The sequence below is a fragment of the Salminus brasiliensis genome, chromosome 14 (genome assembly GCF_030463535.1).
Source record: "Salminus brasiliensis chromosome 14, fSalBra1.hap2, whole genome shotgun sequence".
NCBI classification, from domain to species: Eukaryota; Metazoa; Chordata; class Actinopteri; order Characiformes; family Bryconidae; genus Salminus; species Salminus brasiliensis.
Window position 1 is genome coordinate 13,395,843 of NC_132891.1, and position 25,952 is coordinate 13,421,794.

At 41.0% G+C, this 25,952-nt stretch overlaps 1 protein-coding gene across 1 annotated transcript in view; it reads left to right on the forward strand.

Annotated features, from left to right (window-relative positions):
• The window catches only part of tns2a (tensin 2a), a 76,725-nt gene that overhangs the window by 8,959 nt on the left and 41,814 nt on the right, over nt 1-25,952 (forward strand). The window contains exons 2-3 of the mRNA XM_072696717.1: nt 16,032-16,137; nt 16,498-16,535. Coding sequence (XP_072552818.1) covers nt 16,032-16,137; nt 16,498-16,535 — 144 coding nt within the window. The remainder of the gene's footprint in view (nt 1-16,031; nt 16,138-16,497; nt 16,536-25,952) is intronic.

The window sequence follows — 25,952 nt, forward strand, 5'->3', positions numbered from 1 at the left end:
TAGCCAAAAGTCACTGTTGCCAAGCTATGCTTTGAACTGCAGCATTCGTACTATATGGACAAAAGTATTGGGACACCTGCTCATTCATTGTTTCTTCCTAAATCAAGGAGGAAGAAAAAAAAAGGAGTTGATCCTGCTTTTGTTGGAGTGACTGTCTCTACTGTCCAGGGAAGGCTTTCTACTGGATTTTGGAGCTTTGCTGGGAGAATTTGATTGCAGTCAGTGAAAAGAGCATTAGTGAGGTCAGGATGTTGGATGATCCCACCTCATTCCCAAAAGAACTGGAAAGGAGCACCATCATTTCAGAGAACATAGTTACACAGCTCCACAGCTTCATTCTGGGGGTCTCTCTAACCTTCCAGTATTGGCATGCCCAGCATTAGGCATGGTGCCAATAGGTTTATGTTTATCTGCTGTAGAACAAAGTCCTACTCTATTGGCAGTACTTCCCTGCAGGGACTAGACCAGCTGTATGCGTGCATTTGCACATCTGTTTCTGCAATGGGTGCAACTGAAAGGACCTGAATGCATTCATTACAGGGGGTGTCCACAAACTTTTGGAGTAAGTAGTGTAGTATTAACGCACACCTGCTCTGCACACTTTAGTACTTTTAATGCTCTCAACCGGGCATAACCCATCATCCATATAACTGGATGTTAACTAGTTTTAAATGTGTGCATTTGAGTGTCCCAAATAAAGTGCTCCTGTGTGCATGAGGTGTGAGGACAGGTTCCTCCACTGGATGTCGCAGTTGTACTTGTAGTCAGTGTGCTGAGTGAGTAAATGCTTGTTTAATATTAGACAGTACAGCGTGTAGGTAGTTTTGAGGGGGCCAGTATTTTGTATGAAGTATGTTGATATTGCATACTTCATACCATACTATTATTCCATATTTTAGGTCCATAAATGTGGATCTAGACACATACATGTGGCACACCACCACTACTTTGTGCTTTTTGCATGGTCTTTTTCACAATAGATCTCAAAGGGCTTAGGGTTGCAGGTTTGATCCTCACTCCTATTTGTGTTTGGTGTGTTTGGTGTGTTCTCTATATGTTTGAATGGATTTCTTCTGGGTACTCAGCTTTCCTCCTTATCTCACACCTAGGTAAGTTGGCTATGCTAAATTGCCCCCTAGTGTGAGTGAATGGGTGTGTGGTACCTTGCTATGGCTTGACACTCTTTGCAGAGGGTATTCATGCCTTGTGCCCAGTGTTTCCAGGTTGGCTTGGGACCCAATACGACCCTCCTTAGTTTCTGCCATGTCCTACTAGCTAACTCTTCCCCATCACATGATTCCACCACTGCAGGGAAGGTCAAGGCTTCATTCTGAACATTAGAAGCCCACTGCACCTGAAGCATGTGTGGTTAACACAGCATCATTGAACAGCTCTGCACACTTGATAGTGAACACTAACCTTTATTATACCTTTATTATGTCAGGTAAAAAGTTTGGTAGCAGCACCAAAAGAGTGAGAATAATTGTGCTCTCTTGGACGCCCGATCTTTTTATTTATTAAAAGTGTAACTTTAGATCAATCTTGAGGTGAAATCATGCCCTGGCCAGGGACCTGTCCAGAGTACAAATGGGAAGTTAAGCATTTTGTACAGCTATATTGCCAGCATCTTCAATATGACAGAGATCCAAAAAAGTAAAAAAGTGTGAGATTAATAAAGTGTTAGAAAATGAAGACTTCAATTCAGAGAAGAATCATCCTGTATCCACTAGCATCCTGTAGACCACTAGTATCATGTAGGGCACCTTTAGATCACATTAGAAAAACAGCTGAATCAGTCATGATACCCTAAACTAGTAACATTAGACACCATTACAGGAACTTACCTGTAATGATTTCTGTAAAAAAAATAAATAATAAATCATCTAGTAGACTGCGCATAAGATGCGTCTATTAAAAACAACGATCACGTGGATGATAGTGATTTAATCATTTGAATATTTTTTAATTAATAATTTTAATTATTATTTCTGTTTAAGTCGTAACTATATCATCAACTATTAAAAGAGATTGACCACTCTAACCAATTGACCACTCTAACCAATCACAAACGCGCTTTCACCCCCTGGCTCCACCACTCGGCCAATCAGAAAGCCCGCTTCCAGTAACACATTCCACAACGCCTTTCCTCTGTGTAGCCCCGCCCACAGACCAGAGCTAAGAGAAAGTAAAGAAAACATCCCGCCAGCAGCAGCAGCAGCAGCTCGGCCACTCGGTGGACATGTAGTACTTCAGTAAAACTGGAATTTTCAACCTGAGACACGTGGAGTTCTGTGGAGAAACATGAGCAAGGTAAGACCGTCAGGTTTGTAAATTTTGAGACCAAAAGTTGGTTTAGTCTCTTAGCTCCGTTTTATTTCAACTTTGTGTAATTAAATATTTAAATTACAGGCTATTAGTGTAGGGCTATTTTATATAATTATTATTACTATATAAAGTCTAATTTTGCGCTCGAAGTTGCACAAGTTTTTTTTTCAGCATCTTGTTGTCAGTCGTAAGAGCTGCAAAACACTCCCCTCACATCTGCCTGAAAGCTGAGGAGGAGATTCAGGGATGAACGGGTTAATAACTTTCGCTTTTAGTGTTTTCTCAAGTACAAGAAATGAGACTAACTCAACTGCAGTGGCTTACTTTGGGTCTGTTTAAGATGTGATCTGACGTGCATCTGTTTATTAAGCTACGGAGTGGTGCTGTTTCTCCTCTCCACGTTTTCCATGTTCTCTGGCACTGCGAATGGCAAAATAGAGAAAGCACGTCAGAAACGGCGAAACATGACCTGGGATATTTTCCCCCTAGTAGATTCGTCGCTGTATTCGGAAAATAATCACCCAACCTAAACATAACCATGAGTAAAATACCCCATTAAACCTTTATTACTCTCCTAATTAAGTCTGACAGCGAGCAATTGTGGAAACCCCATTGAGAAGATATAGGCTGTTTGTTGCTGAGAGAGAGAGAGAGAGAGAGAGAGAGAGAGAGAGAGAGTGAGTGAGCAAGCAAGACTGGAACACATCCAGAGTGTGGTGGTTGTAACTTGTGCCAGAGTTGGCCCACAGATTTGGGGCAGGAGAAGAAAAGAGAGTAATCATATGACTTCTGCCCCCTCACCCCTTTTCCATTCCCACTATGTCACTAATAGTTACTGCGTCACAGGTTATTAAGCGCCTCAGTGGAGACACATCCTTAATTCCTCACAGACAGAGGGAGCAGAAAGGGTAAATCCATGACCCCACACACACAGGCTCCGAGCTACCTGAGGGGTGTGGGGCTTTTTAGGCACGAGGCCAATGAGAAAAATGAGGGGGAGGCCTGAACTCAAGGTTATGATCATTCAGGTAGGGTTTTTTTATGCAGTCGGTGATCCAGAAAAACAGTAAGTGACAAACTGTAGACAGTGGAAAGTAGGTTAACTTTGAGTTAATATGCAGACAGTTGAGGCTCATTTAATGACCTACTGCAAAAAGGCAAGTGGAATCATCTTTAATGTTTCAAGAAATAAAACTTCATTATCTGCCAGTAGAATTAAGACAAGTTTGACTAGATATGTTTACTTAAAGCTAACAAAACTGTCCAGAAAGAAGTTGTATGGTCTGATGATATTCTTAAAATGCTGGAAAGTGGAAAAGCAGCTCAGGAAACTTTGGCAAATACTTTTGAGAGTAACTTGAAATGAAAGGAGTCCACAAACGGATCCTAATCAGTTCAAGCCTCACCTCACACTCGAAGCTCTGATGACCAAACTGAAGTTTTGCTGTTTTGCTCAGGTTATGAGAAGAGTATTTTTTCTTTGGAAAAGATGGTAACACTTGGAACGGTTAAAGGGTAAAGCCACAAGTTGGATGGATAAAATCAGAAAAATCACAAACAAGCCATTAAGATGCCTTAAATAGAAGCCAGAATATTCTGGAATAAATTTATCTATATGACCACCAGGAGTCAGGACCGACTTGAATGCACTTAATAATAGCAAAAATAAGAATAATAACAGTAATAATAAAAGTCATGATAATAGGAATGCTCTTACAACAATATTAGATATATCAACTTCCTTAAAGATGAGTTGAGTTCTGTTAATGTTGAGATCATTATTAGATATCCTTATTGAGCAGTAATCTTACAATATAATAAAGTCGCATAGTTTAGATGCTACTCATCAAGCTAAAAGAGGTGGAATGAAGGTTAATCTACAGGCAATTGGAAGCACATTTAAAGCTATACTGTTTCCTTGAATTGTTTGTCTTGGCATGAATGGCATTGGCCTGATTATCCAGGAAGAGATCTTTGCTGAAAGACCTGAAATGACACAGTAGCCACATCACTGAATAAGCACCACATAGCCTGAAGTGGAGGTTTACACCTGCATCTAATACTGCTTGAAGCCCCACCGGTCGCCCCTCACTGATATGAATCCCAGATTTAAGTAAAAGCCTCTGTAGACCTTCACAGCTGAATGAAGCCGACAGATAAAAGCACACTGAAAATAACTGCAGACAGTCCAGCTCTGGAGCAGTTTATTGAACATGACTGGAGGAAAACCTAAAAGACTTTATTAGAAAATTAGGAAACCTAGTGATAATAGTTCATCACAGTGTTTGCAGAGAAGCAGTGTGGTTTGTCCTGTGCTAACTCATTTTGTGGCTGTTTTAATTAAGTGTAGGCCTACATTTAATGAGAAAAAGAGGATTGAAGAAAACTGACCCTCCTGGAATTTGTCAGTTAGCCAGCACTGGAGTTCACGGGGAGCTCCCGAAATGCTTCAGCTGATTCCTGAAGTGACTTCTGTAGGGGTCAGGGCATTTTGACATGTAACAGAATTGGCAGTGTGTATACACCCACCCAGTTGCTACAGCAAATTACGGTAATGATGCACACAGTGGTGATCTAAATAAAAATCCATCAACACCTTATTGAATTACAGTGTAATTCTGTAACTTAATAGCCCAGGTAGGAGAGTTTATTAAGGACTACATTTGGAGACAGCGGGGCACCGCATTTCCCTTTCTGATTCTTATATACAGTGCAATGAAGTTCTTCATATATTTTCATACATTTTCTTTTTCAGTAAGCCAAGGTCAGTCATCATACAGTACCCCTGTTGAAGAGAGGGTTTAGGGCCTTGCTCAAGAGCCCCTACAGTGGCAGCTTAGCAGGAAGGGGTATTGAACATCACAACTCTATGAACAGTGACCTATAGCACTAACCACTGAGACACTGCTGCTAACACCAATCTGATATTTATATTATGACTATAATTTTATTGTAACTCTTCAGGAAATATTCAAACTCAAAGCCTTTCTCTGAATATCATTTAAAGAATCTAAAGAATCTATTAGGATGTCGGCTAACGCTATCTGCTGACCAGGTCATGCTGACAGTAATGTCCTGTTCTGTTAATATTGTATATATAGTAGATAAGGTGCAGCAGCGCAGTGAAATATTGCACGATGATGTTGCACATTAACATCTAAGCTCATAAACGTGACTGGTTAGCTCTGCTTGCCGCTCGCCGGTGAGTATATTCACGTGTGTGTTGTTACTGTGGCAACCAGTGTGGATCTGCGGGCAAATGCGACTACAGTCTGACCTTACAAATCAGATTTGTTCAATTGGAACTTGCAATCAGATTTAAGAAACCTGCATTGTGACCAAAGCCTAAAATGAGTCTATTACCCTCAAACGTTTCCCCCTAGGAAGAAATGCAGAGCTAACATGACACCACAAAGTGTGGCTAGATCTCTTACAGACAAATTCAGGTGCTAGGTTCTTTGAGCAGTCCCATAGAAGAGCCATTTTTGGTTCCACAAAGAAACATTTTCTTGATGGAACAAAAAAAAAAAGGTTCTTCTTTGGCATCACTCAAAGAACCCTTTGTGCTGCCTTCATTTTTTAAGAGTGCAGGATCTTTTCCCTGAGAGCTGATCCAGCTTTCAGCCGAGACCAATAACTATAGAAGACACAAACTATAGAGCACAAAGTCTCTTGAAAGTGAAGCACCTCATTTGGCTGGTTGCAGTATGATGTGTAGCTCCAGCATCCCATTTTCCATCTCATTTTCCTCATCTGAGCTGTCTCCTCATCTCCAACAGTTAGTTCTCCATGTGATAATATTGGCACATTTTTTATTCCCTCCCAAAAATTCTAAAAACATTTTTCTGCTTTATTGTAAGAAGGTGGGGTTACACTTAGGAATGATGATTGACAGCCTTGGCTGGAAAAGAGGCCACTTGCAGAACCTGCATCACACCCTTTCTGTTCATTACATGGAGTGGCTGTAATTGTAGTGGAACTCTCCATGAACTGCACTTTTACTGTTGAAATGTTACACTTACCGGACAAACTGGACATCCAGGGCAAAATATATGGGGGGGGGGGGGGTCTTCTAAATGAGTGGGTGAGTCTGGCTTTACCTCTGATCTCTACTGCGCAGACTGTGGTTGTAAATTTGACAATATGGTGAACAGTTTTGGCTTCATTTCTATAGAATGGATGAGAATGGAACCACCGTGTCTGTTTTCTACAGTGGTTGGCTTATCTGTAGTTATCTGTAATACAGATATTCCATCTCACTGTATTACTTGCACATTTGGACAGCCAATAAGAATGCATATTTGCATCTCTCTGTCAGTGTGCTCAGAGCCGACTAATGGCAAAGTACACAGCAGCAAAGTACTGTACTAGGACTGACTAAAATATGTTTCAGAACGGCTGCAGAAAAATACTCAAAAAGTACTGATTTCATATTTGATGGAAGCTTTTTGGCTCTCATGTAGTCTTTCTCTCGTTCTCTCAGCTCTATGAACTATGACTGTGTGTGTCTTGGACTTCACTTCACTGAGCTCACTAAACTCTGTCATACGTTTGCCTGAACTGTTTCAACTCACATCCAGCTGTGCATGCACACACACACACACACACACACACACACCAGCTCTAACTCTCAACTCTGAGAACCTCCCTAGCTAGAGAAAGCAGCTGTTTACCCAAGGGAAACACACACATTGAAAGTGTTATAAGCTTGTAAGGAGTGGAAGATAGTAATTTCCACCTCTCTGTTTATACAGTGTGATCAGTGATAGCAGTAATTGCGACAGCTACACTGATCACACTGTGTAAACAGAGAGGTGGAAATTATTATCTTATGAGACAATAACAGTGATTTCATAACAAATAGGTCCATAGTGGTACATTCTTTAAGGAAACTACCCAGACCCCTGTATTACAGGACAGTACAAATGATGTTCACTCACCAGGCATGACAGAGGCATTGAGTGGACTTCAGAGAACATAAAATGTAATGAAATGCTAGAAAAATGTACAATATATTCCCTGTAAAACAACATATGAGTCTTCTCTCGTTCTGACTGCTAATAATATTTAGGTGGTACTCTCACATGTAGATGTAAGAAGCTTGGAGTTGCAGATGAGTAATAGGATGTTAGGAACAATAGCCTGGCAAAATGTCTGTGCACGGGTGTATTTCTGTGCACGTGAGCTCCTGGTTGTGGCTGTGCATGTGTGGTCAGTGGTCTGTCTGATGTACGCTTCCTCCAGTGCGTATCCCGTAGTCTCAAGGTCTCCGGTCTTTCTCTGGGTTTTCAGGAAAGCTGAAGTGTTATATTTGGTACTCTGATAACATTGTACAGTCCAAGTTCTTCCTTGATAACGACCAGCCGCTAATAGACTCGTGTGTGATCAGTGTGTGTTTGTGCACTTTGACAGATCAGCTAGGCAGGTCCATTGCCTGTACAGTTCCACTGCAGTGACGGATAAGAGAAAATTATGCTTAGTGCTTCAGAAGTTCTTTTGTTGGCTTCTGCACATTAAGCCTTTGAGTTCTGTAATTTTTGTGTCAGAAAAGGGCCGTCTGTGCTTTGTTTGGTCAAACTTGTGCAGCCCCCTCTTTTTTTTTTCTTGTTTAATGTTTTCCCCTGAGGTCCGCTAATGATTATGATTGATGAATGTTTAGTTTTATGTACCAGAAACAGATGTGATTTATTTTTACATGATCATTTTACAACATCTCTAATCCCTTAGAACTAATCAAGCTATTGTTGCTACTATGCCTTTAAGACTACTATGTAAATAACCTCTGTTATGTTGGGCTGTGCAGCACTGAATTAAAAAAGCAGTAAGAACTGAAACATCCTTATGACTTTAGCTTGAATGGGTGGTGCCAATGATTGTAGAAAGCATGGACATCGCAACGTCTCTTAAAAGCGAAGCAACTAAGGTCTAACGCCATTGCTGGCTGGTTGTAGTGTGGTGTGAAGCTCAACCTATCCTCATATGTTTCAATGACTATACATCCCTCTTTCTCTTCTCTTTCCATTTCTCTCCTCTAAACTGTCTTTCCATCTCCAGTGTCGAATTCCAACAGTTAATTTTCCCTGTGCTGATATTATAAAAGGGCACATTTTTTATTCCCCCCAGAAATCAGTTCTTAAAGCATTGTTCTGCTTTATTGTAAGCTTAGAAATGATGTGCTTAGCAGGTCCTCAGACCATCTGCAGGACCTCCACTGTGCCCTTTTAGCTGTAGTGGACTTTTACCTCAAACTGGGAATTTGTAACTGGGAAAACTCCACTCTGCTTCCGCACTGTAAGCTCAGTAAAGGCGGTCTAAGATACACTAGGTCTGGGAGATTTGGGAGATGGAGACAGGTCTACCAAATGAGTAGACAACTCTGGCTTTGCCTCTGGTGTCTGGTAAATTTGACAACATGGTGGACAGATTTGACTTCATTTCTAAACAACAGAAGGAAATAGAACCATGTTGCCCAGGTTGTCCACTTTTTGGACCACACTATGCAGGCAATCACTGCATATCACAGCTTTAAGATGCGGGGTGACAGAAATACACACAATCAAGATGCTAAACATGCATTTATTTATTTGTATCTTTAAAAAAGCTCTTTCCACATAGATCTCCAACTAACAGACACCCCTGTCTGCAGTCAGTGATGGGATGTGGCGAAAGAACACCTCCTGGAGAGAGCATGGCCAGTTGTGCTCCCTTAGTCTCCGGCTGCAGATGGCAAGCAGCATGACCCGGGATTCAAAACATAAATCTCTTTTATAAACTGATATAGATATAGTTCTTCTGTGGCATCACTCAAAGAACCCTTTGTCGCCTTTGTTGTAGAATTTTAATTCAAACGTCCAATTAAATTGTTCATGTTCTGCCTGAGCACTGGGAGCACATGACAACAGATTGCCGTTCGAGTGGATGACCAGCTTGTTGTGTCCAGATGTGACAGCTACTGTCTCTGACAGGGGTTCCGGAGGGCTCCTCAAAAACCAGCTCCATGGAAACATGCTCGATGTGTTGAGAAGGCCGAGGAGAGGCCAGGGCAGGAAGCTTGTAATAGTGCTGTGCTGACCTCATCTCTGGAACAGGCAGTCTCTGTTCCCCTACTGCCTGTCCCACCCTCCACACACACACAAACACACACACATGCATACAGGCTAATTCCATCCAACACACACACACACACACACACACACACATATACAGTCAGTTCCTTCTTCTGCCTGTCCCACCCTTTTGGGACGCACTGACTCAATGAAGCGGGAATAGGGGTACATACACACACACGCTTAGATATATCCCCCACAGAGCGAGTGTTGGTCATAATGAAAGGGGGCATATAGGAGAAGACCACAAACATGCAAGAGATGCAGATCTACAGAATGTAGTAAACTGTTCTCATAGATACTGTCTCCCAGTAGGAATGTGGTTCCCACTTAAAAAACTCAAGATGCCAAATAGGGTTCTTCAGTGCAGTGCCATATAACATATCATATGCATGCACAAACACGGAACAACTAGCTGTGAAATTCTTTGATAACTCTCTGCACACATAAAGAAATAAGATAAAATAATGAAGATAGAATAGGGCTGGGCGATATGGTATAAATACTATATCTTGATATTTAAAGACTATTTTCGCAGTACATAATATTTATCACAATAAATGTAATCACAGACGAAAAGCATCAGTAGCGACAGATTCCTATAAACTACTATTCAGAGACTCTCCCGTACTGAGTCCAGTGATTTTTACTCAACATCTGCTGCTCCTCATCTAATGAAAACCAGTCTAAATACACTGTTTGTAATGAAACCTGCAGCTGATCAATGTTTATTAAGCACTAATAATATCCTCAATATACTTAGAAAGGCATACTGTTATCATGAGAGCACAATTTATCACGATAAAATAGCATCATTTTGCCCAGCTCTTAGGTAGAATATATCAAAAATAAAGATAAAAGTAAAAAGACATCAAATACGATAAAACATACAGTGTACAATATACATATACAAAATGTGTAAAGAATGGAATTGCAATATATGCACTACATATACACTATATATAGAATTTTTCCCTGTAACATTTTTGCAACGCACTTGCTGAGCGTTGGAGCACATTTGGGCAAGTGTGAAAGCTGTTATCGAGCCCGGGAGCAGTCGATGGTCTGGGGTTTGCTTCAAGCAGACTGTGCTGCATGCTGCAATGTGGCAGCTATCCGCTCCCTGTGCAGTGATTCATGTGACTCCTTTGCCTTATTGCGACTTATTGCCTGCATGGCTAAAAACCTTCTCCTTTGAGAATGGCTGAACGGATGAACATGGGTCCTGCCATTTTGCAAAAACGCACAGAAAAGTGACATTCAAAATTGAGCAATTGATCCATAGTTTGAATGAAATTCTATTGTTTGAAAGCAAACCAGCGATAAGGAATCCCATCCCCAAACAAGCCCAAAGTCGCTCCTGGGACTTATGTATTCTGGAAAAGTGTGAAAACCCTTAGTTTCCAAGAGAATTAGCCAAAGAGTCATGTTTGAGAATGAGATGCAAGAGCCAGGGTTGCCAGGCTGTGTTTCTTCCCACCACATTGGGCTAGTCATGTTTAGCCCGAAGGTTTCCAGGATTGATACTCTGACTGCAGGCAAAGTCATATGACTGTATACTGATCCTGGTGTTGAACAGTTGGCAACCTATGTGTAGAAAAACAGCAAGAAATCATAGACAACTTAAGGCCATGTTCTGACCACTGTAATCTAGGATAAAAATAGGAACCTTCACAGTGTTGAGGACACTCCTCATCCTGCACACTATAGTGTTGTCCCCGCTCCAACACACTCACATCAGTGCAGGAAGGATGTGCTCGTTAAATATGCATGTTTCCAGGATTGGGGCCCACTACACCAGCGATATCAGAGCAGTAGGACTTTTAGATTTGCAATGATTCCACTGTCCTTGGTGCCAAGGGCCTTGAAGTGGTATGAGATCTCATCTTTGAAGGATTAGCTGCTGTCATTTGCTAATCTTCTAATTAACTGGCACAAGGCTAGGATGGTCCTCACGTGGTCTTTAAGCCTTGAGATACACCACATTGCTTTGGTCACTTGACCATTGGAGTTCTCATCAAGAAGGACTAAGTACTTGTTCTTCCACTTGAGAGTCTCATTCGCCGTCTTGAACAAGGGCTCCTGATTTGCTGTATTACAGTAAGTGAACTTTGCAGAGCTCAGATTGTATCTGCCGTGGATCAATGCTGAACGCTAATGGAAAGGAAAGTTAATGGGACGTATTATAGAAACGAGAAGGTCCTTTAAGGATACCCTTGCATCTTACGTCTTACAGATGCATTTCCACTCAGCTTCTGCAGTCTGTGTGTGTATGTGTGTCTGTCAGTCCATGGTGTCTATTTCTGTGTGTCAGGACTGTCCACCCCTGCCTTCAATCCCTCCTCTGTTCTTTCATTTGAGCTTGAAGTGGAGCGAGAAGGGGAGGGTCCTCGCTCTCAAAGGCCATCTTTTGACTGGAGAGCCTCTGGCTCTGGGTGGCTAAAATTAAGCGAACAGGCCCTCCTTGTCTGCGCTCCATATGCAGAGAGCAGTCGCTGCCCTGGCTACCTTGCTGTCAACACACTGTTGGCTGGGCAGTAGAGGAGTTTGTAGTGGGGGCATCCAGTCACACCTCATGGGGTTGGCTCAGGAGACCAAACTCAGGAGAGTTTGTTAGAGGTGGATGAGGGTGGGCGAGGCCGATACAGGTAGCAGGCGTTAAACTGCGCATAAATCCTTTTCCAGTGGGGCGGTGACCCTTGTGGGCTGTCAGGTCGAAAAGGTAAGGAGCTTTTTGTTTACGCACTTAAACAAGCGGGACTTGAAAGGGTAATCAATGAGAGCTTGTGGGATTGATTTAGCATGAAATTCCTAGCATTGCTATATCTTTGCTATGCTTTATAATTGCAATTTATTTTTCGATATCTTTCGATGGACTTTGGGTGTAAAGTGCTTTTGAGACAGAATCATGTTATGAAATAAAAGAGATATCTGTGTGGAAAAAGCTAAACTGAAACACTCCCAAAGATTTTAGGATGGCTAGTTTATTAGTACCGTGAGAGGAGGTGTATCAGTCAAGATGATCAGCACAGTCTGGCAGAGATGGTCTTATCCTCCCCATAGATTATATTTTTCTGCCCGACTCCCTTTTGCTCAAGTCTAGGCTTGGATACATATGCCTAATATCACTCTCTCAGCTGATAAGCCATAACCCTGGGTTTAATCTGGGCGTGTTAAATCAGAAAACGGGTTTTCATGCCATGGGTGGAGATGTACAGCAGAACACCTAACTGTTGTCATGGGACATTCTGTAATGGTGTGTCTTGTCTATGGGGAGCTGTTATATTGTGCTGAAGCAACAGTTTGGATTAAAATTGCGTGTTGTTGTCTTGTCATGTAGTTACAAGGATGTTGAGTCTAACGCCCTTATCTCCTCTAGTCAGTGTCCGTGCCTTGTTTTGTAGCATTCTGATGCAAAGCAAAGAGAAACAAGATGTGGAATAGATTCAAAGCAGTTCGGTTGACCCCAACCAGAGTTATAAGGTATACATTTTCTCATTGCTCTGCTAATGGGTTAAAGCTCTGTTCATTTTAGTTGACAACAAAGCTACAGTTCATTTACAGTATTTACAGTAATTGCCCTGTTTGGGATAGTTAGCAGATATGCAGATGTTGCACACCTTTGGTACTGATACAAGACACAAGAAGACTGGAGATTATGCATAAAACCCCTTAGTTTTGACGTGCAAAAGGGTTAAAGTAGGAGTGAGTTCTTTTCCTCTATTTTAACTACTAGATGTCACACTATGCTCAAAAGGAGATGCGTTACTGCCTATATCTCCTCAACTAGTCGTCTGCTTTGCTGAGAGCAAGCAGTAGGTTTAAAGCTCATTGTTGTGCCAAATTAAAAACTGAACATTCAAATCCCATCAATGGAACTGTACTTGCAAAAGTAGAATGGAATGCTGGGTTCTTAACCTATTACTAATTACACACTTTGCTCAAAAAGAGATACGACACTGACTATATCTTCCTTATTTGGACTAACTCTGTTGTTAAGTAAAAAGACAATGCTGTACCACATTTGCCGAAAAAAATTCTGCTTGTTTGCACTCAATAAACAAGCAAGAGGCCTGAGAAGGAGCTGAAGGAAGGATCTTGGATAGGCCAAATCAGCTCCGTTATAGTAAGAATGAATGCTGAGTTGTTAAACCCTTTATTAATTACCATTAGATGTCACGCTCTGCTCTAAAGGAGATGCAATACTGCCTATATCTCCCCAACTAGTCATCTTCTTTGCTAAGAAAGGCAAGCGGCAAATCACTCAAACGAAAATTAGCATCCTACTTTAAATCTGGATCCACGCCTGGATGCTTGTTTAGAGACTGCTGTTGAAATCAGCTTCCACAAGGAGGGTTTAAAGTAGTGCTCACTTAGTGTGAATGATTCCACTCATTATCATCTTATCTTCTAGAGTGTTTTCCTAAAGGGCTTCTAGCTGGGTGCTTTGTTCTTGTGCATTCCTACTGCGCCCTGATTTCAAAATCAGGTAGTGACGTGTGTTTGAGTGCTGTTGTGGACATGTACAGTACTGAGCAAAAGGCACCTGAGAAAATGAATAAACAAACAACCTCCACAGTTCTTCTGAAGAAAGCCTGGTTTTCACAGTTAAGATGCATCTAAACATCACAGCATTAGTGTAGGGCTTGGTGTGGCTATAGCAACATTAAGCTACAGTAATACAGTAATACATAGCTTATAAGAACAGAGATGCAACAGAGTGTGTGTGTGTGTATACCAAATGATACTAAATGAGCTGGTACCCATGAAGAAAACCACAATTAGACATTTAAAAACAGGTGAAATTAGAGATTATTGCTGAGTGTAATTTTATATGTAGATATAACACTTTACAATAACACAGGCCAGTGGAGGCCCACAGTAATACACTAGCCTATGTTAGTGTGTGTATGTGTGTGTGTGTGTGTGTGTGTACTCCAGAAAATGGATTTGTCAAGAGTATGTACATTGCAGAGCTCTATGGCATGGAGTGGGCATGCACTGCAGCTCTCACCAGCTGTCCAAACAGTGCCCCGAGCTAAAGGCAGAGGAGAGTGGAAATGAGTGCCCTGTAGCCCCTGCTGCCAAACGGAAAAACACACAACGCAGCACAAAGCTGCATTATCTTACTCAGAAGAGACGTCATATATGCTGCACAACACACACTCTGTTCAATCACAATACCTTGTTCATACATGTAGTGGATTGCTTTAACATAAGCTGTTGTATCAATCGTAGCACATGACAATCGTAAGTGTAATGACCTTTGCCCATCTGTAAGTGGTCTCTGGTGTTTGATTGCATCGTGGTGTTCCAGCAGCAGGGGAAAAAGTATGTTTTCCCGCCTACGTCCACCACCTCCACCTGTCATCATGCCAAAACACCAGTCATCATCTCCGCTCCTGGCTGCATGTACATGGAACGTTATGGCCTACACCTGGTACAAAATCCCCCCTCCTTGTCCTGTACATGCACAGGATTTTGCCTCTTGCTCCAGTACGAGTGACGGAGGTGTTGAAAGAGTTGAGTAGGCCTCCACAGTTGAGTGTAGATTATTGGAACGCCCACTTTTCACAATCCAATTTAATTATAAAAGTGATAGATAAAAACCATCAGTTATTTCCCCCCATCCACATATCCTGTTTTACTCCTAACTACGTCACCATAAGAGTAAGGACCGTGCCTTGTGATTTCTGATTCTGAGTATTCTCTCCCACCAGTGTTTCAGTGAAGGTTCAGATATTATGCTCTGTTTTCATGTTCCACTGTAAAATAGCTCCATTACCTTCTGAGAACATCTGCACTGCTGCCGCCTGAGAATAATGTCCGTTAATGCGGCCTTGTGGAAATCAGATGGCGCTCTGAACACCGTGGCTTAAGCAAAGACTCGATACAGAATTAAAATAGACGATACCCGACTCATTCAAATATGCCTGGATCCGCCCTGATTTCAGTCTGGGTAACGGATATTGCCCCCTAAATTGCCCCCTGGTGTGAGTGAATGCTTGTATGTGTGTGTGTGGTGTCCTGTGATGGACTGGTGACCTGTCCCAGGGGTATTCCTGTCTTGCACTCAAAAATGGATGAATACAGTTATGTCGTAAAATGTTTATGTAGGTGAATTCTGCTGTTCGGGGAAGTGTTTTCTTTGTAAATTAATGTAAAGCATTAATGTTAATACACATCTATGACCTTACTAGTTTGGGATTAGCTATAGATATAACCCATGCATTTATATAATGGTGATGGTGTGATCTTGGAAGACTCCCTGGCGGGTACCGTATGTTGCATGTGATCTCTCTGTTCTCCAGTAGCTTGTCTTAAGACAAGGTGTGTCACAGTGAGATTAACTCTGTTACGCAAAGGTTTTGTCCTCCTGCTTGACTTTGAAAGATGAGACGCTCCACACAAAGAGAGGGAAAGAGCTAATAAGTCCTGTTAAAGAGTGCAGAAGGGCGAGCAAAACTGACAGCTGGGAATGAAAGCAATCTGAGAAAACAGGATACAGCACACAGATGAGAAGATTTAGCTGAAAGAATTTCTTTTTTTACCTGAAGAACTGGAATCGCTTGGGTTGCTAAAGGATTTTGTTTTCTGTAGGCGGTGAAGGGAGAGCCCCATGTCTTTAAGGAAAAGACCTTCAAAAAGAAGCGTCAATGTGGAGTGTGTAAGCAGAGCATAGAAAGCCTGGGTTCCTTCTGTAGAGGTGAGTCTTTTCTCCTTTATCTTTTAGTACACATCACGTACACATCACATATAATCTGTCTGTAAATAATGCGAATAAAGGATGGCAAAGGATCAGAACTGGATCAGGCTTGAAATAACGGATACCCGATCCAATTAATATGCCTGGATTCAGCCCAGTGCTGGTCCACTGGATCAAATTGAGACATCCCTAGTTCTGATCACTGTTAAACTGTATTAAATACCAAATACATACCAAATACATGGCTTGGGAACACTGTGTTTAGGTTAGAACCCTGTTTATGGAACTTTTATTCCTTACTGTCTTTGTTGCTTTTTGTCTTACTGAATCTATATGTCTCATTCTCTCTGTCACCTGCAGTCTGCAAAACAGCCACTCATAAGAAATGTGAAAGCAAGGTAAGGACCAGCTGTATTTACTTTTACTACAAGCTGCACTCTTGCACTCTAACCCAACAGCCATCTACGCACAAACAGCAGCAGACAGGGGAAAGCCTGTGTCTCTTAGTCAACCCAAAGGCTAGTTAAGGGGTATCCAACTCAACCACTTAAGAGGCCATATTAAATATGTTGCTATATTGGCCGAACTGTTCATTTGCTATTCAAAATATACCTAGACAGCACCAGCAAAGTAGAGGCATTAGACCTTAAAATGAATAATTAAAATGTTAGGAATAATGACAACACTTATAACAAATATTAAACACTGAGGTGCATTACTCAGTAGCTACAGGGACCTCTGTACAAACTGGTGGGGCTGTTCTTTGGTAATAGAAGTTTTTAATAACACCTTTGGCCATTTAACACCTCTAACACCTTTAAAATGCTTTTAAATGTACTTATCTGCTTAGTACTGCAAGCTCATTCATTCTTGGGATAAAACTGCTGAGACTCTCAGGATGGATGAAGGTGTCTGTCAGCGAGTCGAGTCCTGGAGATAATTTGTTTACTTTTAACAACAACTGCTCACTACACTGTTAATACAAAACCAAACCTGAATGTCATTCGAGTGGTGTGTATACACAGCTCTGGCATTGTTTATAAGAGGAAAGAAGGGAGCTTGACTGCTCCAATCTCATCAAGAAATGACTGAAACTGACAACAATTTAAACTTTTGGCTCTGATGCAATAAACTGCTTTTGTTACAGTGTGCATAGCATGATCCATTTCCAGCGCTTTACCATTCTTAGTGCTTTGCTGTCCCAGTGGTTGGTAGATTAGATTTTAGATGGAGGGGGTCAGAGCGCACATTACGTTGCAGTGCGCGCTGGGGTTTGTAGTGCAGCAGATTGTAAAACAGGCTGATTTTAATAGAAAATTTAAATGGATTGGATTTTGCCACGGGCCTGATGTGGCCATGGGGGGCTATTTATTTCAGTTTCTCTGTCTCCCGCTCTCGTTCTCTCTCTCTCTCTTTATTTCTCTGAAGGCTTCTAAGTCTTCAGGCTTTACTGCTGCCAGCCGCGCCCGAGCCCCGTGCTGCTCTTGTGAAAGGCCCATTGATAAGGGTGCTGAATGCCAGCCCTGGCCACAGGCTGTCTTGGCACACCTACTTATATCAGTACTGAAGAAGCCAGCAGGTACCAGTCCTAGACAAGGAATCCAGGCACCATGCTTTGGAAGATCCTAATATATCTAATGAATTAATCTACTGGTCATAAATTAATATCTACATATTTTCCTTCCATTTGAAATGACACGGCCGAAAGTGGGTAGTTTCACTAAAGGGCAAGGAGTCAATGCTTGTCTTTGTGGAAGCAGCAATTGATTCTATGGGACTGTTTGTGAGCACTCAGTGTCAAGACAAAGACATGGATTTGTTAAAGAACTTGTGGTCATCTCCAGCAAACATCTAATCCCTCTTCCACTGGATGACATGTCAGTCTTAACGTGTCCTAACGTCTTATGCTTTAGAGGTAGCCTAATAGCTTAATCTGAGACGGGATGATAGTCTGACTGATCTTTTGTCATGGGTCGGCTGTAATCTGCCCTCTCTGACCATCTGGAAGAGCATGAGAGCAGCTACAGTGAAGGCTGACCAGGATCTGTTTTTCCTTAGGCAGTGGCCAAACCTTTCCCGAAAGTCCCCAATTTGAAGTTCTTCCAGAGATGCTCATCATTATATATCTACAGGGGATGCAACAATTTGTGATTATGGCTAATGAGTCAATGTTGATTATAGAAAAGTTGATGCATTATACACTGTAAAGTAAAACAAAAAACTATGAGGCTCCATGATATTCATATCATATGCAGTCATTTTCACAGACTGTAATAGCAATGGTCACCAACCTTGCTCCTGGAGATCTATCTTCCAGCAGACTTTATCTCTTCAACCCTAATCAGCTCTACCTGATTCATCTAATTACTGCCTTTAGAATTCCTTGATTAGCTGAATGAGGAGTGTAAGATTAGGGTTGAATGTAAGACCTGATCTTCGGGTCTATTCCAGGAGTTGTTGACCAGCTGCACTTTAGGAAGTTACTAGGAACTAAAGGAAGTAGTGTATCTTGACTTCTATTTGGAATAGTGTGAAGGAAGTAGCTGAATCTGCAAGTGTATCAAAGCATACAATGATACGGGTCTAGCAGCAGTGGCAAAAATGCCAGTCTACAGGAGATTCATGTCATGAATTGTGGCCCAAAACTGACGAACAGGAAGCGCCAGTAGGTTTTACGGCTTGTGAATGAAAATGCAGTTCCCTGTTGAGTGTTCTTTTAGAATGTGGTTGTTTTGACTTCTAGAAGCAATCCTTGAAGTGATTTTCATTCACAAGTTGTGAAACACGCCAGCAGTCCCTGTCCATACGTTTCGTCCTTTGGCCACAATTAATGACAAGAATCTCCTGTAGACTGGCATTTTTGCTTCTCTGCTTTTTTATATATTTTTTTTAGATTTTTTAGAATTACATTTTTATTATTTTGTGAGTGATCAGACTCAAACTTTTACTGAACCATAACAGAAGATAACACGTGTAGCACAAAAATAGTTGTTTTTTTATGACACTACTATGATAGGGGCAATGAGAGGAAAGGTTCAAATATAGTAATATCAAATAATAGACAATAAATAAAGATGGATTCATTCTACATCATTACTTGTAGAACTACAATGTACCGTGTTGACCTGACACCAGCCATTGGCTGTACTTCATAGCAGAAGCCTGGCAACCATGCTCCCAGTCAGTCTGCATTGATAGGGATCGTCTTAATGACGGAAGGGAGCGGCCGCTGTCCCCTTGGGAACCGGCAGGGACTGAAACCTTTTCAAAGCCTTATCGCTTCTGTGGAACAGGGACTACCTCTCCAGCTCTCAACACCTTAGCAAAGAGGCCGAACAATGAGATGCTTTTGAAAAACATTTCTCCCCGCCTGGATTAGAGGGGACAAAGCAGCCTGGCATGTCTTGATGCCACTGGGGCATATCAAAGTCTCTGTGGCCTTTGGGGTACAGCGTGCATCAAGGCTAAAGAAAGCCTGGACACCTGATGCTGACTTGACTACAAGCATCACAAGCAGAGCCGAAGGCTTTGCAGGCTGCTAAGCACTACGTTAAACCCAGCATCTCATTACATTACCACATGTTTGAGCCCAAGGCTGACTTTATGGTTCATCTTCATGGTTACGGTTGTCACTGACAACTAGCTGAAGCTGTATAGCCCTCAGCAGGCCGTGACTGTAAGCCTCTACCCTCTCCTGATTAATATTGAAAATCCACTTGGAGGATGTTGGAGGATGTCAGCTGTTTCCCGTTGCTCTGGTGAGCTTCTGTGCACTTTCCAGTTCCCTGACGCATGATCCGATCTGAGCCTTCCTCCATTCGCCTCTGCGCAACACTACCCTACTGGAATAAAAAACGCACCTGGGGCTGTACATTTAAGCAGTTTAAGTTAAGTGCAAGTGATGTGAAGTGTGAAGTAAGTGGGAATGTCCGTACTTTTCCTCGTCTATGCTGTCGTTTAGAATTGTGGCCTATGAGAAGTGGGAAAGAAGCCAGACTATTCACATATTTCTTGCCTATTTAGTGAGTTCTACCTCTGCTGGTCATCCTCATGCAGCAGGAGAATTGCAAAGCTACAGTCTGAGCTGAGCTATGGTGTTGAGACAGCTGCAGATGTAAGAACGCTACCAGAGGAGACTGATGGTCTTTAAAGCTGCTAGCATTTTCTTCTACTAGCTTTTCCCATCAGAATTTTGGAAGTGTATTTGAGACTGTCAAATATTTGCGCACTAGAAGCTGGAAGCCCTCAGGCTGTTTCTTGTCAGCAACATCAGCTGTAAAGTTGTAATTAATTGATCCTCTAAGGACTTAAGTATTTAGAAAGCTTAGCGCTTGCTAAGACATGCTTTGGAACCGTATGCAACAAGGTTATGAAATTGGATAATGGCTGTTCTTGTACAACACAGATACACTGTACATTTTCATAGCAAACCAGGAATGCTGCTGATATACTCAACAACACTAACATCTGACTCCTATGAATCACAACATATTTTATGGGTTTATTCTACGCTAGTGTATGCTATTCTGTCTGTCCACTGTATCATAACCTTGAGTATATATACATTTGCTGCCAATAAAGAGTGTATAAATATCCAGATTACCCAGTTAGTTTTTCTTTTTTTGACATAATTAGAATCTTGTTCTTTACATTATGTCAGAATGGACCAATAAAAATGCTTCAAAATAAATGCTTCAGAATAAAATGTTTTCACATTGACTTCTGTTATAAGTTAAGAAGAAGTTTTACTTCTCCTGTATAGTAATAAGAGGCTGTGTGTCACAGTTCTACCAAGATTAAGGGTTGTTGTTTATGCTGGAATTGTATTAGAATATTTGCTTATTTATTAGATTATTTATTTTAGATTAATAGATAAATTATTAGATTATCGTCATTGGACACTGGTTGGTGTATTTATTGTACTCCAGAAAAGCAGAGCATTTAGGTGGTGCTAGAGTACGGCACTAAAATAATTGTGTTTCATTTATTTATCTGCATTTGTGACCCTACAGAAATAAGTGTTTCTCTCTAGTGGTAATCCAGGTGGTCCATGTAGTTCCAGTTTCAGCATTAACACATATACATAAAAAAAAGTCATTGGACATTGGCAATGATCCAGAATTTGTTGCATAAGCTTTTTTTTTTGAACATTGAAAAAATGATGTAAATATACCTTATTGTTAATAATTGCAATAAACAATTTATACACCATTTTTTTTCAGTCAGTAATGAAAAAAATAAATAATTTGACACGCACAGTCATATCTTATCAGTTAACAACAGTTTTCTGTGTGGCTCAGCCTATCAGATTTCAGGACTGGAACTGTCCATTTTATAATTTAAAAAATAAGAGAAATTCCTCTTAATGGGACAATCAAAAGAATAATATTATTAATAAAATAATACCAACCAGGGTTGACTGTGACTAAAAGAGTGTGTTTAAGAGTACAGTAGTTTTGTACTCAGGTATTTATCTTTATTAGTTTATGTGGTATCATATATTGTACACTTTCCCCAGTTATTAGCAAATACTTTTCCCCACATTCAAAGCTGGTAAGTCATTTTTTTCTAATATATAGGTTTGTCTCAATTTCTGCATATTGTTCAATAGTAGGGGGATCTGTCACCACACCAATTTTGTATTATTGCTTGTTGGGCTTTGTTAATGTATATATATATATATATATAGTATAATATAATATAATATTTTATATCACCATGTACTTAATGAGACCCTTTTAGACATGGTTAGGATATGGATCACTTTCCACAAATCTAATCATATTTCTTATGATCTAAAGACTCCCACCCACTCCAGGTCAGTCGCTGGCTGCAGCCTGTGTTTGTCTGGGCTGACTCAGTGCTCTGATGAGTCAAGAAAGAGCCTGGTCTATTTATATCAGACTGTGTGTTTCAAGGGAATAGTCTCCTCTGCCTTCCCATTAGATGAGCAGACTGCTTCGAAGGTGCATCTGCAAACAATTCAGTGAGCAATAAGTATCTTCTAACCACTACCAGTGTTGCCCAAGGCACTGAGACAAACTGTCTCAGGCTTCACGGTACTGTAATATCCTTTTTCTCTCTCTTTCTGACTCTGTCTCTGACTCTTTTTTTGTGTGTTTTCTCAAATGCTGTTTCCTGAAAACAAAGATAGAACCGGGATTGTTGTCTGTTCTCTTCCTCTGGTGTGTGTGTGTGTGTGGTTGGGTGGATGAGTCTGGGTCATGGTAAACCCTTGTCTCCAACCTTAAACCACAGGAAAGAAACCCAAGGCCCATGACAAGCAGCTGGCTGATCTCTACACACACATACACACATTAGTTGTATGTCAGTGTGCTCTCCATATCCTGAGAGTGGTGGCAATTTATCTGTGGGGCAGAGTGGAACATTTAGTCCATAGAGAGGGAGGCATAAAGAGAGGACTAAAAGGGGAAGGGGGATGGAAGGATTAAGGGTTGGGGAATGTCACTAGTGTAGAGCGTCAGGGTGAGGGAGGAAGGAACATTTCCGTCACAGGCAAAAAAAAGATCCCCATTTCCTGCTTGGCTTTGCAGGGGGTGGGGGGTGGGGGCATGTGGTGGTAGCGCTAGGTGACCTGTCTCAGCGTGGGAAGGACTAGGCCAGACAACAGGGACGCTACTTCCAGTAATCCTGTCACATTAGCACTCATGTTTACGATCTCATCAGCGACATGTGATTCCCCCAGCCTGCATGCATATGTATTTGTGTAAGCCTTCCCAGAACCATGGTGGTGAAACTGAAAGAGTAAAGAGTTGACTGAAGCTTGAGCTCAGGTGTTGGCAGATTGGCAGATCATGTTGTGCAGACAAAGACTAGTTCAGCTGATGAGACACTCTACATGCAGGACGCCAGGTGAGAAGTGTCGATGTATATATGATTAGTGTCAGGTTTTATTGTATGAGCAAATTGGGAAACAGCAGCATTTTTGACAACTGGTGCCAGTTACCTATTTTGCATGAGAGGGGGGTTATTCCCGTATTTTAAGACCTGACCAATATATGATTTGGCCAATAATATCAGCTGATATTGATGACCTGCAATTGTACCATTAATTGACCATGTTTATGGGCCACATCACCGGGATTCAAACTCATGATAAGGTAAAACTGTAGCGTACTAGTTATGTAACTTGTGGAGCCACTGGGGAGTCACATTTTACACACCCCTGTTTATTTAAAGTGTAAAAGCTTACAAGGCTTAAATCTAGTTGTTTTTTTTGTAAAGTTCATGAGTATTTTAATAATAATACATAAAAAATAATAAGTGTAGTAATAATCTATAATTTTCTCTTTTTTCTTATTTAAAACCAATTTGTCCTTAATATTGTCCATTTCCACCTGCTATCTAGGTCTGCCCTATTCCGCAATGCTCCCAACAGCCAACATGTAGCCAGATGTAGCTCATCTGGCTTGAATGATCATGTAGATTGTACCTTTTCCACGGCAGCATGGCCACCACTCAGCAGCTCTTAGTCCGTGTTATAATGCAGAGCACGTCACACACCGAAGACTTTCAAACAGAGGTCAGCATTCAGGTATTTAGGTGATGTGAAGCATGGAAATTCTGCACAAGCTCGGAGTACCAGTGCTAGAGACGCTACTCTCCCTATTACAAGTCAGTGGAGCAACACAGTGATTTTAAAGCTGCTGTTTTAAGGTACAGAATGTTACATAATGTTGCTTTAAGTGAAGTAATTTAACTGAAACATTTAAAATAAGCTCATTTTAAAGCTTAGTAATCTAGAACGAGTGGTATTGTGCCATCTCTGCCCATAACAAATGATGATATTGTGAAATGCACAGAAATATATATATTTACATATCCGTGACTCAGTTGCTTAAGATCAGTTGCAGTAAGATTGTAAACCTTTCCTAGAAAATGAAAGTCGTCTGTGTTTTCAGGAACAGCATAGATTTTGGACCATGTCTCCATGTTTACAAAGTTCCTAAATCCCACCAGGACAGCTGAGGCTTGAGTATGGGAAAAATGACAAAATCCTGTTAGCTGACATGGGAATTTTCCACTGTTGATATCTCTCGATTGTGCTTTTGCATCTTCAGTGCCTTTTGGGGAGAAGGAGTATATTTATGTGTGTTCATTTTTGTCCTGACACGCTGCTCCTTTCAATGGCTTTTTCTCCCTGGTGGGTTTGTGGTTCCTGTTTACGCTGGCAACGTGACAATAAGGGGAATATAATAATTACAGGCTGAAGAGAGATGGGGGGGCTGGTTGAAAAAGACAGATAAACAAGGATAATTAGAGAGTTCATTTGAAGGCACTGAAGATGTAGCTGTGTTAGATGCTGTCCACTGGAGTTCAGTGAAGCACTCTGCATTGAGATAAACACTTAGAAGGTGCTTTAGCTGAAGGAGTGCTAAGTGGCTATGTGCGTGACACCACAAAGCCTGGTGCATTTTCATCCTGGCTTCTACTACAGGCCTTTGCTTAATGCTGGTGTTTTGGAAAGCCACGAGCCGCTGAGAGACGACGAAAAGACAAAAATATCTAAGGAGAATTTTTCTGACATTAATGGAAGTGTTTATTGACCCGCTTTCTGTGTGCTGTATATTATAAGTCTGATCACCACTTCCATTCATTAGGATGTCTTTTAGGATGTTAGTCAAAGATCAGAAAACCCTGTTGACTCAAAACACGCCTATAATAGCAGCACATAGGTGGGTACTGAAGAAAGTGGATTTCTGAGAATCTTCTCTTAAAAATATGTATGTATAGAAGCTTTGTATGAGTGTAAGAGTATACATGTGCAGTACCACCATCTTATTGTATCTGCTATACACATTTTAGAATAACATCCTATGAAATATGAAAAAAAAAACAGTGACCAGATAGAGTTAAACTAATTAAAGCTATCTTAGATTATTCAGAGATACCCCTTTGTCTTGCTTTACATACTCTAGTCAATCTCTCAAGCAGCTTTATTAGAAGCCACATGGGATACTTTTCAGGGGGCCCAAAGAGGCTTCATACATGCTGTAAACCTGAAGTACATCCTTACATGGGTGTTAACTTCACTAAATGTTTTTTAGATGTGTGCATATACATCTGTGTTTGTGTGTATGTGTCTGTGTGTGTGTGTGTGTGTGTGTGTGTGTGCACAGACAGCTGGTACTCTTCTTCACTCAGCAGACATGTCTATATTCCTCCTGTGCAACAAAAGTGGCAGCCTTGACGTACCAGTCACTCCTCAGGGACACTTACAACATCACTTTTCATAATTTTGCGAGGTCATAACCTCACATTCAACCTCAAGGAGACCAGTCCAGGACTCCAGTCCAGCCACAGAACAACAGATCCGCTTCGCTTTGGTCTCTATCTAGCCTTTATCAACCACTGCAAGCAGAGGAATGAGATTTCTACTCATCAAATGTCTGGTTTGTCATAACAAAAAGTCCACAGCAGAAACATATGAGCAGAGTTCTTATTATATTTAGTTTAAGTTACTTTAAGTTAAATATAAGTAGTTGCGTAATTACATATTTAATTGCATAGTACATTTGTCAGTAAATTCAATTTACATGCTGTATGGGCAGATTAAATTTTCCTATATAATATTGTAATATTTACATTATTTTGATGTGAAGACAGAACTAAAACCATGCCAAAATGCTAAAAAGAAAAAAAAAAAGAGCCGAGTAAAACAGCATTTTACAGGCTTTGATTCTTTGAATCTTATAAAATCACTCTTGAAAATTATAATATTTGCATTTCATAATTAGCACACATTTAAGTAGGTATTCTTGTTTTTTACTGCAGTTTTATATTTAGGAGTCGAC